General features: G+C 43.6%; 1 protein-coding gene and 1 long non-coding RNA gene across 2 annotated transcripts in view; one reads left to right on the top strand and one right to left on the bottom strand.

The window, feature by feature from the left end:
• Positions 1-1673: 1673 nt before the first annotated feature.
• On the bottom strand, positions 1674-3082 carry LOC308423480. Its single transcript, XR_013975107.1, has 3 exons — positions 3009-3082; positions 2385-2431; positions 1674-2133 (listed from the first exon to the last, which is right to left on the bottom strand). It is a non-coding gene; the product is annotated as an uncharacterized lncRNA (long non-coding RNA).
• Positions 3083-4807: 1725 nt separating this feature from the next.
• The window catches only part of ZNF608 (zinc finger protein 608), a gene marked incomplete at both ends in the record, with an annotated part of 100134 nt that continues 93000 nt past the window's right edge, over positions 4808-11941 (top strand). The window contains 3 exon segments of the mRNA XM_080919945.1: positions 4808-5185; positions 5187-5388; positions 5391-5710. Coding sequence (XP_080776071.1) covers positions 4808-5185; positions 5187-5388; positions 5391-5710 — 900 coding nt within the window.

The raw sequence follows: 11941 nt of genomic DNA, 5'->3' as shown, positions 1-11941 counted from the left end.
TCAGTAGTTATTTGGGTACACAGTTCAGGGCTTGCAGCTCAGAAGCCTGGAAACAAAAGGGTAATTTGTTCCCCCACCACCGGACGCTCCGCACTGATTCTCTTATTTAATGAGAGAGAGAGAGAGAGAGAGAGAGAGAGAGAGAGAGAGAGAGAGAGAGAGAGAGAGAGAGAGAGAGAGAGAGATAGAGAGAGAGAGAGAGAGGAGATTGTGGGGGGCAGGATTGCAAGAAGGACAAGGAGGTGGGAAAGGGCTGAGAGGCGGCAGAGCTGGGCTGCGGAGTCCTTGGGACATGGAAGGGACAACAGTAAACCGCTCGCGTGGGTTTCCACCGAGCGGCGTCCCCGCTCTGTGCCGGTGGCTCAGCTGGCTTCCCTCTGCCACCGAGCGATCACATACATTATTTCCCCCAAGATAACACAATCAAACTTGCATTTACCGATATCCTCTCTTCGCAGCCTGCTTGAGATGTGTTTTAATAAATAAGTGTTTTATGTGAATGATGTAGTAATTGAAACAGGCGCCCCATTTTCCCCCTCCCTTCGTCCTGCGGGAGGTTCCGCAACCCCAATCTGCTTGGAAAATAAAACGCTTTGTCTCCACCGCCACCCCCCACCGCACCCCCACCAGCGCTCAGTGTGTGTTTTATACGTGTGTATATCTCAACCCCCTACAGTAGCCAAGAGAAAGCAGCTAGCCAATGAGAGAGCCCAGTTTCATAAAAGCTGCTCTCTGATTGGCCCTGTGCGAAAGGGCATTGGGAACAAAGAAAAGTCCCTTTCAGGTATACAGGCTGAGAGCTCCTTTGGCTCCACTCCCCCTGTGCGTGTGTTGTGTTTCAGTTCTGATTCCACTGTTCCAGAACAAGCTTGGTGTGTGTGTGTGTGCACCGGGGGTATTTCTGTGTCTTTTTTTCTTTATTTTTGTTGTTTTTTTTATTTTTATAAAAAAAATACACGGGACAGTCTGTGACATTTGCTGGTCCATCTTTAATAAAAAAAAAATTGAAGAAATTATAATTTCCAAAATAAAGCGGCTGCAACCAAACACACTCAATGCAGTTAGAAGGAAAAGGTCAACTCGCTCCCATACAGACCGTAAGTACGGTTGCGTGGTGTGTCGCTATATAGCACTTTAGTGGGGTATTCATGCAGGGGGATGTGCGAGTTTTATGCATTGAAATGAGGAACTAGTTACAGGGTTTGGCTTTGCATTTAGAACAGCCCAAGAAGGGTGAATTTTATTCAGTGGAGGGTGACTTTGTAACTTCTTTAGACAAATTAAGCTTGACTCGGCACTTGGGCTAACTTAGAGTAAATTACCTTTTGGGCTCTAACCCAAAGGAGACTAAGAGTGATTCAGTTACACACCCTGGTCCTCCGTGTCAGGTCTCTTGCGCACCTTCCCCCTCCTTTCTTTTTCTACCGGAGCTGTGCTGACCCCCGCCCAGACGAGCCAGGCAAATGGGAACCCGGGTAGAACAAGCTGATTTCTCTCCTGTCACATCCTCCTGCTCAGTAATTTAATAGTAAACTAGGGAATATTCATCCATTACATGTAATGACTGTAACTATCATTTTCCACCTTCTTAAAAGGGGGGGCAAAAACATCATTAAGGGGGGGAGCCCCACCCAACCCAAACAAGCCCACAATAGTAACAATGGTGTGTTTATTACAAGTCCCTGTTTGGGAACTAACAAAATGTTTTTCTTTGTTTAATACACGGGGGGGGGGGGGGTTGTCCTAAAATCCCAGCAGCTCCGGGGTACTCTGCCCTCCCCCCAGGCGCCCTCCGCATTGGCCCCCTTGGGAAAGCCGACAAATTGGAGATCAGTTGAGGAAAGGTTTATAAGCTGTTTCTTTAAAACATCTGCTTTGCTCTTGTGGCCATTACATTTCCCTCCTTCCGAACTTCCGAGATCCTAGATGGCTGAGAAATGTTTCACATTCATAACTTGTAGCTTCGCCCACTGTAGGGCGTGCGGGGGGAGGGGAGTTGCAGGGGGAAGGGAGAAACCTTCAGCCTTTTTTTTAAAAGACCAGATCAGTATTTTCTTGATACGCTTGTCACCATTTTTGTTCTCACGACAACCAATTGAGCCCTTGATCCTCACGTGATGTGAAAGGCTTGCACTGTAACAAAACCGCTCCTTTTAGATGGTTGGTGTTGCTAACGCGCCCATCCCCCTCTCCCAACCCCGACATTTCCAGCAAAGCGACTCTCCACTTCCAATCCATCAACAATTCATTACTGCTTTTAGCTTCCAAACGCCAGCTAATTAAAAATACTAAGCCAAGCTCCGAGGCCGTCTGACTAAACACAGGAGGGGGTGGGTGGGTGAGAGGTGCAGAGAGGAGGAAAAAAAAAAAAAATAGAGACGTACTGTTTGCTGCGTGTAGAGAAAGAGAAATTGTCCTGGAGAAAGGTCGCCTTAAAAAAAAAAAAAAAAAAACCTTTTTGACTCTAATTATCGAATTACCACATGACAGATCGGCTTGCGGGGCGGAGGATTTTAACCCCTCCTCGGGGACTATTCTAAGAACTCGGTTCTTTTTTTCTCAAAAACAACATAAAACAGGAAAACATCACATCCTTCAGGTTTCCAAGACAGCCCCTTTTAGACGCCGTTATTTTCCCCGCTCCACCGCCCCCCGCCCCGGGCGAAAGCTGCTCTAACTGGTTTATCAGCTCCCTCCCTGCTTCGTCGGCTCCTTCCTCCTCCACACCTTTCTTTTTCTCCTCCAGCCCAGCTCCTCATCCCACCCTTACTTCCTCCTTCTCCTCCTCCTCCCCATCCTTTCACCTCCTCCTTAAGTTAGTTGGAGAAATCAAATGTCAGGACGAGCGGAAAAATGCCACTTCCCGACTAACAGGCGGAATCCAGCCCAGATTTTCAGTCCTTTCTTCTTATTCTTTCTTCCCTTTCACTAATTTATCCCGATGTTAGCACATTCTGTCTCGTTACTAGAGGACGCCTGTAGGTTTGCTACATGAGATCATTACTTACTGATCACGGTGACTCTGAAGTCTTCAACTGAAAGCGGAATGAGAAGTTCGGAAAAGTTTTTTCTCTAATTCTCTCTCTCTCTCTCTCTCTCTCTCTCTCTCTCTCTCTCTCTCTCTCTCTCTCTCTCTCTCTCTCTCTCTCTCTCTCTCCCCATCCCTCCGTCCCCTCCCCCTCTCCCTCTCTCAACACCCTATTATTCTGAATGCTTGTTAAGAGGAAAAACACCCTTCGGTGCTTGGATTGTGAATGGGAAGCATCTCTCAGATGCACAGTGACACATTTTTTTTTTAAGGAGAAAAGGACTCCAGAGCTTTTTGCCAAAAGGGGGATGGGGAAGTGAAATAATGTCACTGAGTGATTATTTTGGCTGAGATGTGTTACATGCTTTCTTCCTTTTTGATCATTTGGTGTTTTAAGTAAAATGAGGCACAGGGTTGTGTGTCTAGTGGACTGAGAAATGCCTTTATGATTTGCGGGCCTACCTAATTAAAAATGATAAAGGATTTAAAGGTAAGCATTCTCTCTTTCTGCGTGTCTCTCTGTGTCTATGTATTTATTTATTTTTTCTTGACAATCAACTGTTAAAAGGGGGCTGATCCCTTTAAAAACTGTTTTAACTGCTCTTTGTCAAACACACACTCATTTGTGGTCACTGAGGCCACCTTGGCGCAGATCACTTAAAGTGTATGTCTTAATCAGTTTCCCTACAGTTAGTAGCACCATATTTAAGAGACTGAGCAGTTCTGTGACCCAGGGGTATGGCAAGATTATTTAAATGGATTTTTCTCATTTTTCTTTTTTTCTCAAAAAGGGAGATATTTAACCTTTCACACTGTCTTTTTTACTGAGCAAAATACTCTTAAAGAGGTCTGTGCATATTTCATGAAAGAATGTGTAGCTGTTGGGGAAGGAGAGTGGTAGGTATGTGTGTGGGAGAGGGAACTTCTTTTTTTTTGTTTGTTTGTTTTGTTTTTTGTTTTTTTGTTTCTTGTGGAGAACAAAACCTGAATTGTCTAGACAATTTGTAAGAAAAAGTATTAAAATTAGAAATCAGGAAAACTTAGTGACATTTTGAATACTAGTCCTAGAGAACTTTGAGGGCCTGGTTTATTCATTTATTTATCTGTTTTATGTTTTGTTTTGCTTTTTACATTGTGAGACCCAGGGCATGTTTAGGGGTGTTTAACAGGGTGTTTTTCTTGTATGAATGTCCAGGATCTTTTCCTGGGGTTGAAATAGCACATGTGCCAAGCAAAAATAAAAATGTTCAACTTAAAAAAAAAAAAAAAAAAAAAAAAAAAAAAAAAAAACCACAAAAACCTTTCTGGAAGAGCTTGAGTCAGCCCCTAGGAGATATTTTAATGCTTTTAAAGAACTGGCTATCCCCTGCTGTTTAGAGGGATTTTCGTTTTAGCTACTGTAAGATGCTTATTGCCAGGGGGGTGCTTTTCAAGTCTGGCTGTTTTCCCTTAAACCTGGTATTGGACTGTGGAGACAATAATAAACCCCCTCCTCTCCATTCTTCCCTGGGCCCCTTACTAACTCCCCAGTACTAATGGTTTTCTATTCCGGTAATACCCAGACAAGACATATTCGACTTTTTTCACCCTCCACAGGAGAAGGTGGACCTGGAGTAAACGGAGATCCCTGGATACATTTTGGGGGCAGGAAAAAGAAGAGGAAAATTGGAAGAAAAAAATTTTTTTCCTTAAGAAAAAGCCCAGAGGAGCTAAACGAATGTCCCCTCATCTCTCAAGGAAAGTTCATCGGATTTTTAATCTCGAGAGCTCATCTTCAGGATGTCCCTGAACGTTTCGACTGCAGGAAAAGGTGTGGATCCAAATACAGTTGATACTTATGACAGTGGCGATGATTGGGAAATCGGGGTTGGAAATTTAATCATTGATTTGGACGCTGATTTGGAAAAGGACAGACAGAAATTTGAGATGAATAATTCCACCAACACCACTACCAACACCACTAAGGATTGTGGAGGTCCGGCCTCCAATGGGACCTGTGCTACCTCAGCCTTAGCTGATGGCCTAAAATTTGCTTCTGTTCAGCCCTCCGCTCCCCAGGGGAATTCACACAAAGAGACCAGCAAATCAAAAGTGAAAAGGGCTAAAACTTCTAAGGATGCTAATAAATCTCTGCCTTCTGCTGCCTTGTATGGAATTCCCCGAGATCAGCAGCACTGGCAAGAGGCAGGAAGTCCAAGGGCGCCCTGGAGAGGCTACTGGCATGAATTCAGCGCTGGGTCAAAGTGTGAGCGGCGGCGGCGGCGGCAACCCAAACAGCAACGGTACCAGCACCGGGACCTCGGCTGCCACCGCGGGGGCAGGCTCCTGTGGGAAAAGCAAGGAAGAGAAGCCAGGAAAAGCCACAGTAGCCGAGGCGCCAAGCGGGATAAGGATGCTGCGAGATCCCGGAAAGACAAACACGACCTGCTGCAGGGCCACCAGAATGGCGGCGGAGGGCAGGCCCCCTCCGGTGGTCACCTCTATGGCTTTGGGGCCAAGAGCAATGGAAGTGGCGCGAGCCCCTTTCACTGTGGGGGCTCTGGGAGTGGCAGCGTCGGGGCTGCAGGGGAAGTTAGCAAAACTGCTCCGGATCCAACGCTCATGGGAAACTCTATGCTGGTCAAGAAGGAAGAGGAGGAGGATGAGAGCCACAGACGAATTAAGAAACTGAAAACGGAGAAGGTAGGATACGGTCGCCTTCTTGTGTGCCCCACTCTGTGCGTTTGTTTGGGATTGTGGGATGTGCCTCCGGGTGTCTTCCACTTTCTAGTGCTTTCGGGTTCTCTGTGAGATTTCTATGAGGTTCATCCTTTATGGATGCTACCCTGAGTGCAGTGTTTGGCTCTTGCTTCTGCTGCTTGTGGTGTCAGCGTTTGAAAGGTCATGGATGGGAGGGAGGCTCTCTGGATGTCCCAAGTGATTTTTTTTTTTTTTTTTTTTTTTTTTGCCTTGTGAGAGCTCCTGGGCAGTCAGCAAGTTGTCCGTGTGTTTTGACCAGAAAACCTGCTGCGGCACTAGCTTGAGTTTCGTCCTGATTTCTTCCCTAAAGAGAATTGTCGTCTGTGTTACTGTTAACAGTGTGTCCTTAGGAACAGGGTTCTAGTTACCTCTGTGGGAAAGAGTGTGTAGGGTTATTTACACTCATCGTTCTGTGACTTTTCCCCCCAAATAGTTCCGTCAGAGGGTGTACTCCAGGCTTGGAGTATTGAACACTGACTTTAACTATGCAGCCCAACTGTGCCGGTTTTAGTGACTGTGAGGACACTCCGTACCTTTGCTCTCTGACCTATTGAAGCTAAAGCTGTTGAGACTGTTATCACTTCGGTATTTAGCTTTGTCTGGGCAGCTGGAAGATTAGTAAGAATTGGAAAGCGCATTTGGCTTGTGTTCCTGAAATGTGAGGATACGACCTAGGGGCCCGTAGGGGCCGCAGTGAAGCCAACTGTGGCTTAACAATGCTTGACTTGGGCCACTTGAACCCTTACACTCTTCTTGGTCATTGTCTTAAAGTCTCTGGTTAGACACTGTGCTGGAAAACCTGCCCGGGTATTACCTTGCTTAGCCGCGGAGGCCTGGGTTTTGCTTGTCTGGGATGAAGTTGCTTTGGGGTAATGTCTGGGAACTGATGGCTATGTGTCTACTAGGCACATTGGTTGGGAGAGGAGAGTGGTGTTTCTGTGAAATTAATCTTTACACTCATTCCACAAGTTGTAGCATGCAGATGTAGTGTTCCTATCAAACGGTTGTAGTAATGTAATTCCTTCTAACTATGCTTATTATGAGATGTGATGTGATTTTTTTTCCCCTTTCTGACTGGAATGATGCTAAGAAGTCTCCTGGGAATTACTTCTGCATGAAATAATTCACAGTTCTCTGATTATTTTTATTTTCAACTATGGGTGCTCAGAATTAAAGTTGGGATGGACACAGGAATAAAGTTCTGATTGTAAACATTGATGGCGGCCGAGAAAGGTGTAACCAACACTGTCAAACTTGCAAAAGGCCACTGATTACTTTTTGAATCCAAATCCTCTTAGCCCTTTACATTGATGAATTTAAATTAACTTTAAAAAAAATCTCAGGGTTTGCTTCTTACTTTAAATGTGTGGTTTCACATAATTTCTACGAAAAGACATTTTGAAATCTTCTTATCACTTAGTACAGTGGGGCATTTACTTTTGTTGCCAATAGTCTTCAAATTGCAGCTCTAATCTGCTTTAACTATCTGGATGAATTGCCCTAATCCACCGCTCACAATGCTGTGGTTAAGGAGTCAGAGCTATTTGATTGGACCCACTGGCTGCTGGGAATGTGGGAGGTTCTGGCCTTTTGCATTCCCCTTAGCCTTTTAATCTCCCAGCCAAATGTTCACATTCAACAATTTTGTTTAGCTGGAGATCGGAACATTTCAGGATCTCAAAGGCTGCTGTCATGGCAACGGAGATTAGTGCTTGGTGTCGGTTCTCCAGTTTGTGTTCCTTTTGCTTGCTTCCCAGTCACCGAGGGAAGTGGCTGAAGAATGGAGGGGCTGAATTATTCACACTCATGCAATGCATCTTCAGGCAGAGCAGAACAAATGGCATCATATGAATTCCATAAATGAAGAGCAAACAAGTCATGCTGGGGCGTGGGGGTTGGGGTTGGGGGATGGAGGAGGGGAGAGAGAGAACATTGCCCTGCAGTGTGGAAGCTATATACCAACCTCAGCCACCAGAGTTGGCCCAGACATCATTTTAGGATGGTTTAAGGGGCCTGGAACCTTCACTGTTAGCCCCTCTTGTCAAGCTGTGCTGTTGGCTTGGGATCTTAAACATTGCTCCTTAAGCACTGTCCTCCCCATCCCCCAGACGACTTAATGATACATCAATCCTTGCCTCTCAGAGATAGCAACTCCCTGGCATATAAATACCACTGAGGGAAGGAAGCCTAATTCCACTAACTATTGGCTCCATCAAATTAGGCTTTTTAGAAAGCCTTCTCAATGGCAGAAGGATGCCTGTTTAGGAAGCAGAAACTTAGTAGGGCATACTTGAAAACATGCCTCACATCTGAGGCATCTTTAAAGAAGTTTTTTAAAAAACTATATGTTTTAAGTTCAGAATACTTGAAGAACATTATTGAAGAGTAAGCACCTTCAGGGTAAAGATGCAATCATTTTTTGCTCTTTGTTTGTTTGTTTTGAGGGTTCTGTTTTTATTTTTTCTTCTGGTTGGAAGGTTAAAGGAAGTTCACAAGACTCGCTGTCACTGGTTAATTTTCACAGCATGCTTAAATGTCTATTTTTGGTCTGTTTATTCTGTTTCTTCTCTACACAGAGTCAGGTAAAGCATGATAAATTGGACCTTATGAAACCTAATTAAATCAATGAGTGTTCTGGCTCCTTTATGTGGAAACCACAAGTATGTTGTAAAATTCGCCACTCCCTTAATACGTGAAAAAAAAATCAAAACACACCATAATTCCAAGACGTTTGAGCTGTGTTTCTATAGCCCATTTTGTGGTTAAGCCACCAGTGACATGTCTGCCTAAGTAGGTTTGATGAGTTGGCTTTTGGTTGTTAGAACCTGCCTCTCCACCTTCCTCCAGTCTCTCAAAGCAGAGCAGTTCTGCATTGAAGCTGTTTGCAGATCTCTCTTCATTTCCTTACAGTTTAGATGTATCAGAGAAGGAACCATTGGGCTGGTCTGAACAGTTATGTTGAGTAATGTTACAATCAGTGGAATTATTCAATCATCAGAATACTGAGAAACACACAAGGAAACAAACAAACAAACCAACTAGTCCTAAAAACAGCCAACACTTAAACAGAAATAAATGACAGATAGTTGTGTCTTAGCATTCTATGCTGCACATATTCCAATAGTCCAAGAAGAGTGATTTCTGTAATATCATAAACTTTTCATTTCCCTGGGTCTTGTCTTCTGAAAGATGGTGTCTATAATGAACCTGTCTATAACAAGATATCATTCATTTTGTTTTATTCTCCTGTAGAAGCCTTTTTACACGTCACTAGGGAATCCTGACACATTCTCTAAGTGAGTGTGAGCAGTTTAAGAACATATTTTGATTAATGACTTTTGTGGCTACATCCCCCACTCTCATGATATAGTGTCTTGTGAGTCAAGGAGTGCATTTGCTCTATGTTGGGATAAAAGGGCAGGAAGGTCACTTGCTTTAATGAAAAAACAGGCCATTGTAGTTGGACAGTGTTCTGGTTTGAAAGTTACATATGGATTTAGCTAAAGGCAGCTTCCTGTCAGCACCGATCCTCCTTCCGGTCCGGTCCGATAGACTTGCTGGGAGGGTGACAGGGTCTGTCCAGAGGTGTTTGTGAGAACACATGAATCTTGGAGTGTGACCAGTCACTGAATTTTGAGTTGAACGTTTGAAATCTGTCAGGTTTGTTGGAGGGAAAAAAAAACTGTGAAAGTACGCATAATTGTTCCAGATTTAGTTTAAAAAGACAATGTTCAGCTACTTTAATAACTTGGCAAATAGCCCATAATGCTAGGGTGGGGGGAGGGAAAGGGTGGGTGTCCAAATGTCACAAGGTTAAGAATATGCTCTTCAAGTAAAATTGTTTGGGTGCAGGATGGTTTTAATTAGAGTGTTATAAAGACTTACATTTTCCTAAGCAGCACTTTTATAGCATTGAATGAATGCTGAGAGTGTTAAGCAGAAATCTCCCTAGCCACGGAGGTGTTCAATAACCAGATTCAAACAATACAGAAAGTGCCATCTGTTCTTCGTTTCCAGCATGGAACATGGGGAAGGAATGAATGGCTGAGATTTGCCCCAATTTTGATGATGTCTGTGCTTTTTTTAATTTAAGAAAAGAAAGTTCACCTGGTACTTCATAGAAAGTTGAAATTGCAGTAATACACACACCACGGTGAAAACACATGTTCCCACATTTCTTTTAACCAGTTCCCTTTTTTCCTTTTTTTGGGGGGGGGGGGTGAGGATTTCCAGAAGCTCAGCCATTGGCCACTTCCTATGGGTTATTTTGTTTTTACAAGCCTTCACAATGAGGGGGTCAGTTCTTCAAAGATCTAAATGGTCCTGCCAATTTTCTTCCTGGAAGCTACTGGGAAAGGCTCCCCAGGGCGAACCCTGGTCTACACTCTTCATTTAACTAATTTTGTATGATAGTGGCAGGCACTAGTGTTTCCTATACACGGACTATACTCTCCTGCAGAGCCAGCCACCTTCTAGAATCCCTGATAAACAACAACACACTTCTTTAAGGAAAACTTTTGAGTGTTTGGCTCTGGGAGACAGACATTCTTGTCTTCTGGGTTTAGTGAGAACCCTGGGTAAAACATTATCCAGCCTTTGTTTGAGGTCTTTTATTGAAGCTAATGACTGAGCTTGTGCCTTCCTGAGATAAATGACATTATCTCTGAGTGGGCTGACAGGAAACAGACATGTTAATGGTGAAGCTGCAGGGGAGTATCTGCTTGGGTTCTGACAAAGGACTGGAGAAGAGACCCCTGGTTGTGGTCATTAGCACATAATGCATTCTTGCTCATCCTAAGAGGCCCTTGATAATTGAAAAGCGAGTTGAGCTGCAAGCACTTAAATCATACATTTACTACCTAAGAGTAGCACTGTAAAGTGTTTTTGTTAAGAAGTGTCTGTTCTGCGCTTTGAAGGTGGTGGCAGTTGAGGATCTCCACAATGACATTTGGGAGAAATGGCAGGTTGAATGGTTTGTTTTAAAATCAGGTGGGCACCCTCTTTTTCTTTCCTTGGTGCTCAGCCTTCCTTCTGCAGTCACAGGCCAAAAAGAAAGAAAGAAAGAAAGGAAGGAAGGAAGATAGATAGATAGATAGATAGAAAGAAAGAAAGAAAGAAAGAAAGAAAGAAAGAAAGAAAGAAAGAAAGGAAGAAAGAAAGAAAGGTATATCTAAAGCTTCAGAGAAGTTAGTTTTGTATTTGAAGATGTCTCATGGGAGGGGAATAAAAATCTCGTTTTTATAAGTTGGGAAAGAGATTTTGCTCAGTGATGTGAGTGTGGTGAAACCTGCCTTTTGAAGTGTATGTTTAAAAAAGTCATGGGTATAATTGAGTTTCAGTGCAATTTAAATTCTGCTGCTTGAATGGAGATAATTGCCACGTTGAACACACTCTAGAGGTACAGAGGAGGTGGAGGGATCACACTCTTCTATTTTCTAATATCAAGCACTGGGAAGTTTGTCATAGAAGTCACTGTAGCACAACACGGTTTTGATTGCCATGTTCTCAACTTGCCAGCCATCTGAACATCAAGGGTGCAGTTTGGATACTAAACAGTTTATTTCTAAGTCACTTGTATAGCGCTCTTCTGTCATGTAGAAGCCAGAAGTAAGGGAACATTGGGCTACCTTTGGTGGCACCATCCCAGTGGAATATCATTTCTTTGCTAGGATTGTTACCAGTGAATTATACATGCCCGATTCTCGGTTATTGAATATGCTAGGGTTAGGGGACAGGTGGGATTTGTTTCAGTACTGCCTTTGGTAGTCACAGAGTAAGTAATGTAAAGATCATATTGGAGCGTGGGAAGGGGTCTTGTATAGAGATCTGAGAGTCTAAATTATGTAATTGCATATATTAATGCTGAATTGATAATTTTCTGTGGTGTGAGCTCTATTTTTAAAACACACACACAAACACACACACACACACACACACACACACACACACACAAGCAAACAAAAACAACAAACCAAGGTTTTGAGATGGCTCAAAACCTCAGGTCACCAAATCTCAGGACCCAAGTTTGTTCCTTATGACCCACACTAAAGAAAAGAGAACCAACTCTTGTAATTTGTCCCTTTGACCCTGTTCATGTGCCCTGTGGCAGGGAGACACACCCATGCCCAAGGGCAAGCATACCCATAAGTAAATAAATGTATTTTAAAAGTAAAT

This window comes from Micromys minutus, assembly GCF_963924665.1.
Source record: "Micromys minutus genome assembly, chromosome: 8".
NCBI lineage: Eukaryota > Metazoa > Chordata > Mammalia > Rodentia > Muridae > Micromys > Micromys minutus.
The sequence above is the reverse complement of the archived record's forward strand: the minus strand, read 5'-3'. Positions and strand labels throughout refer to the sequence as shown.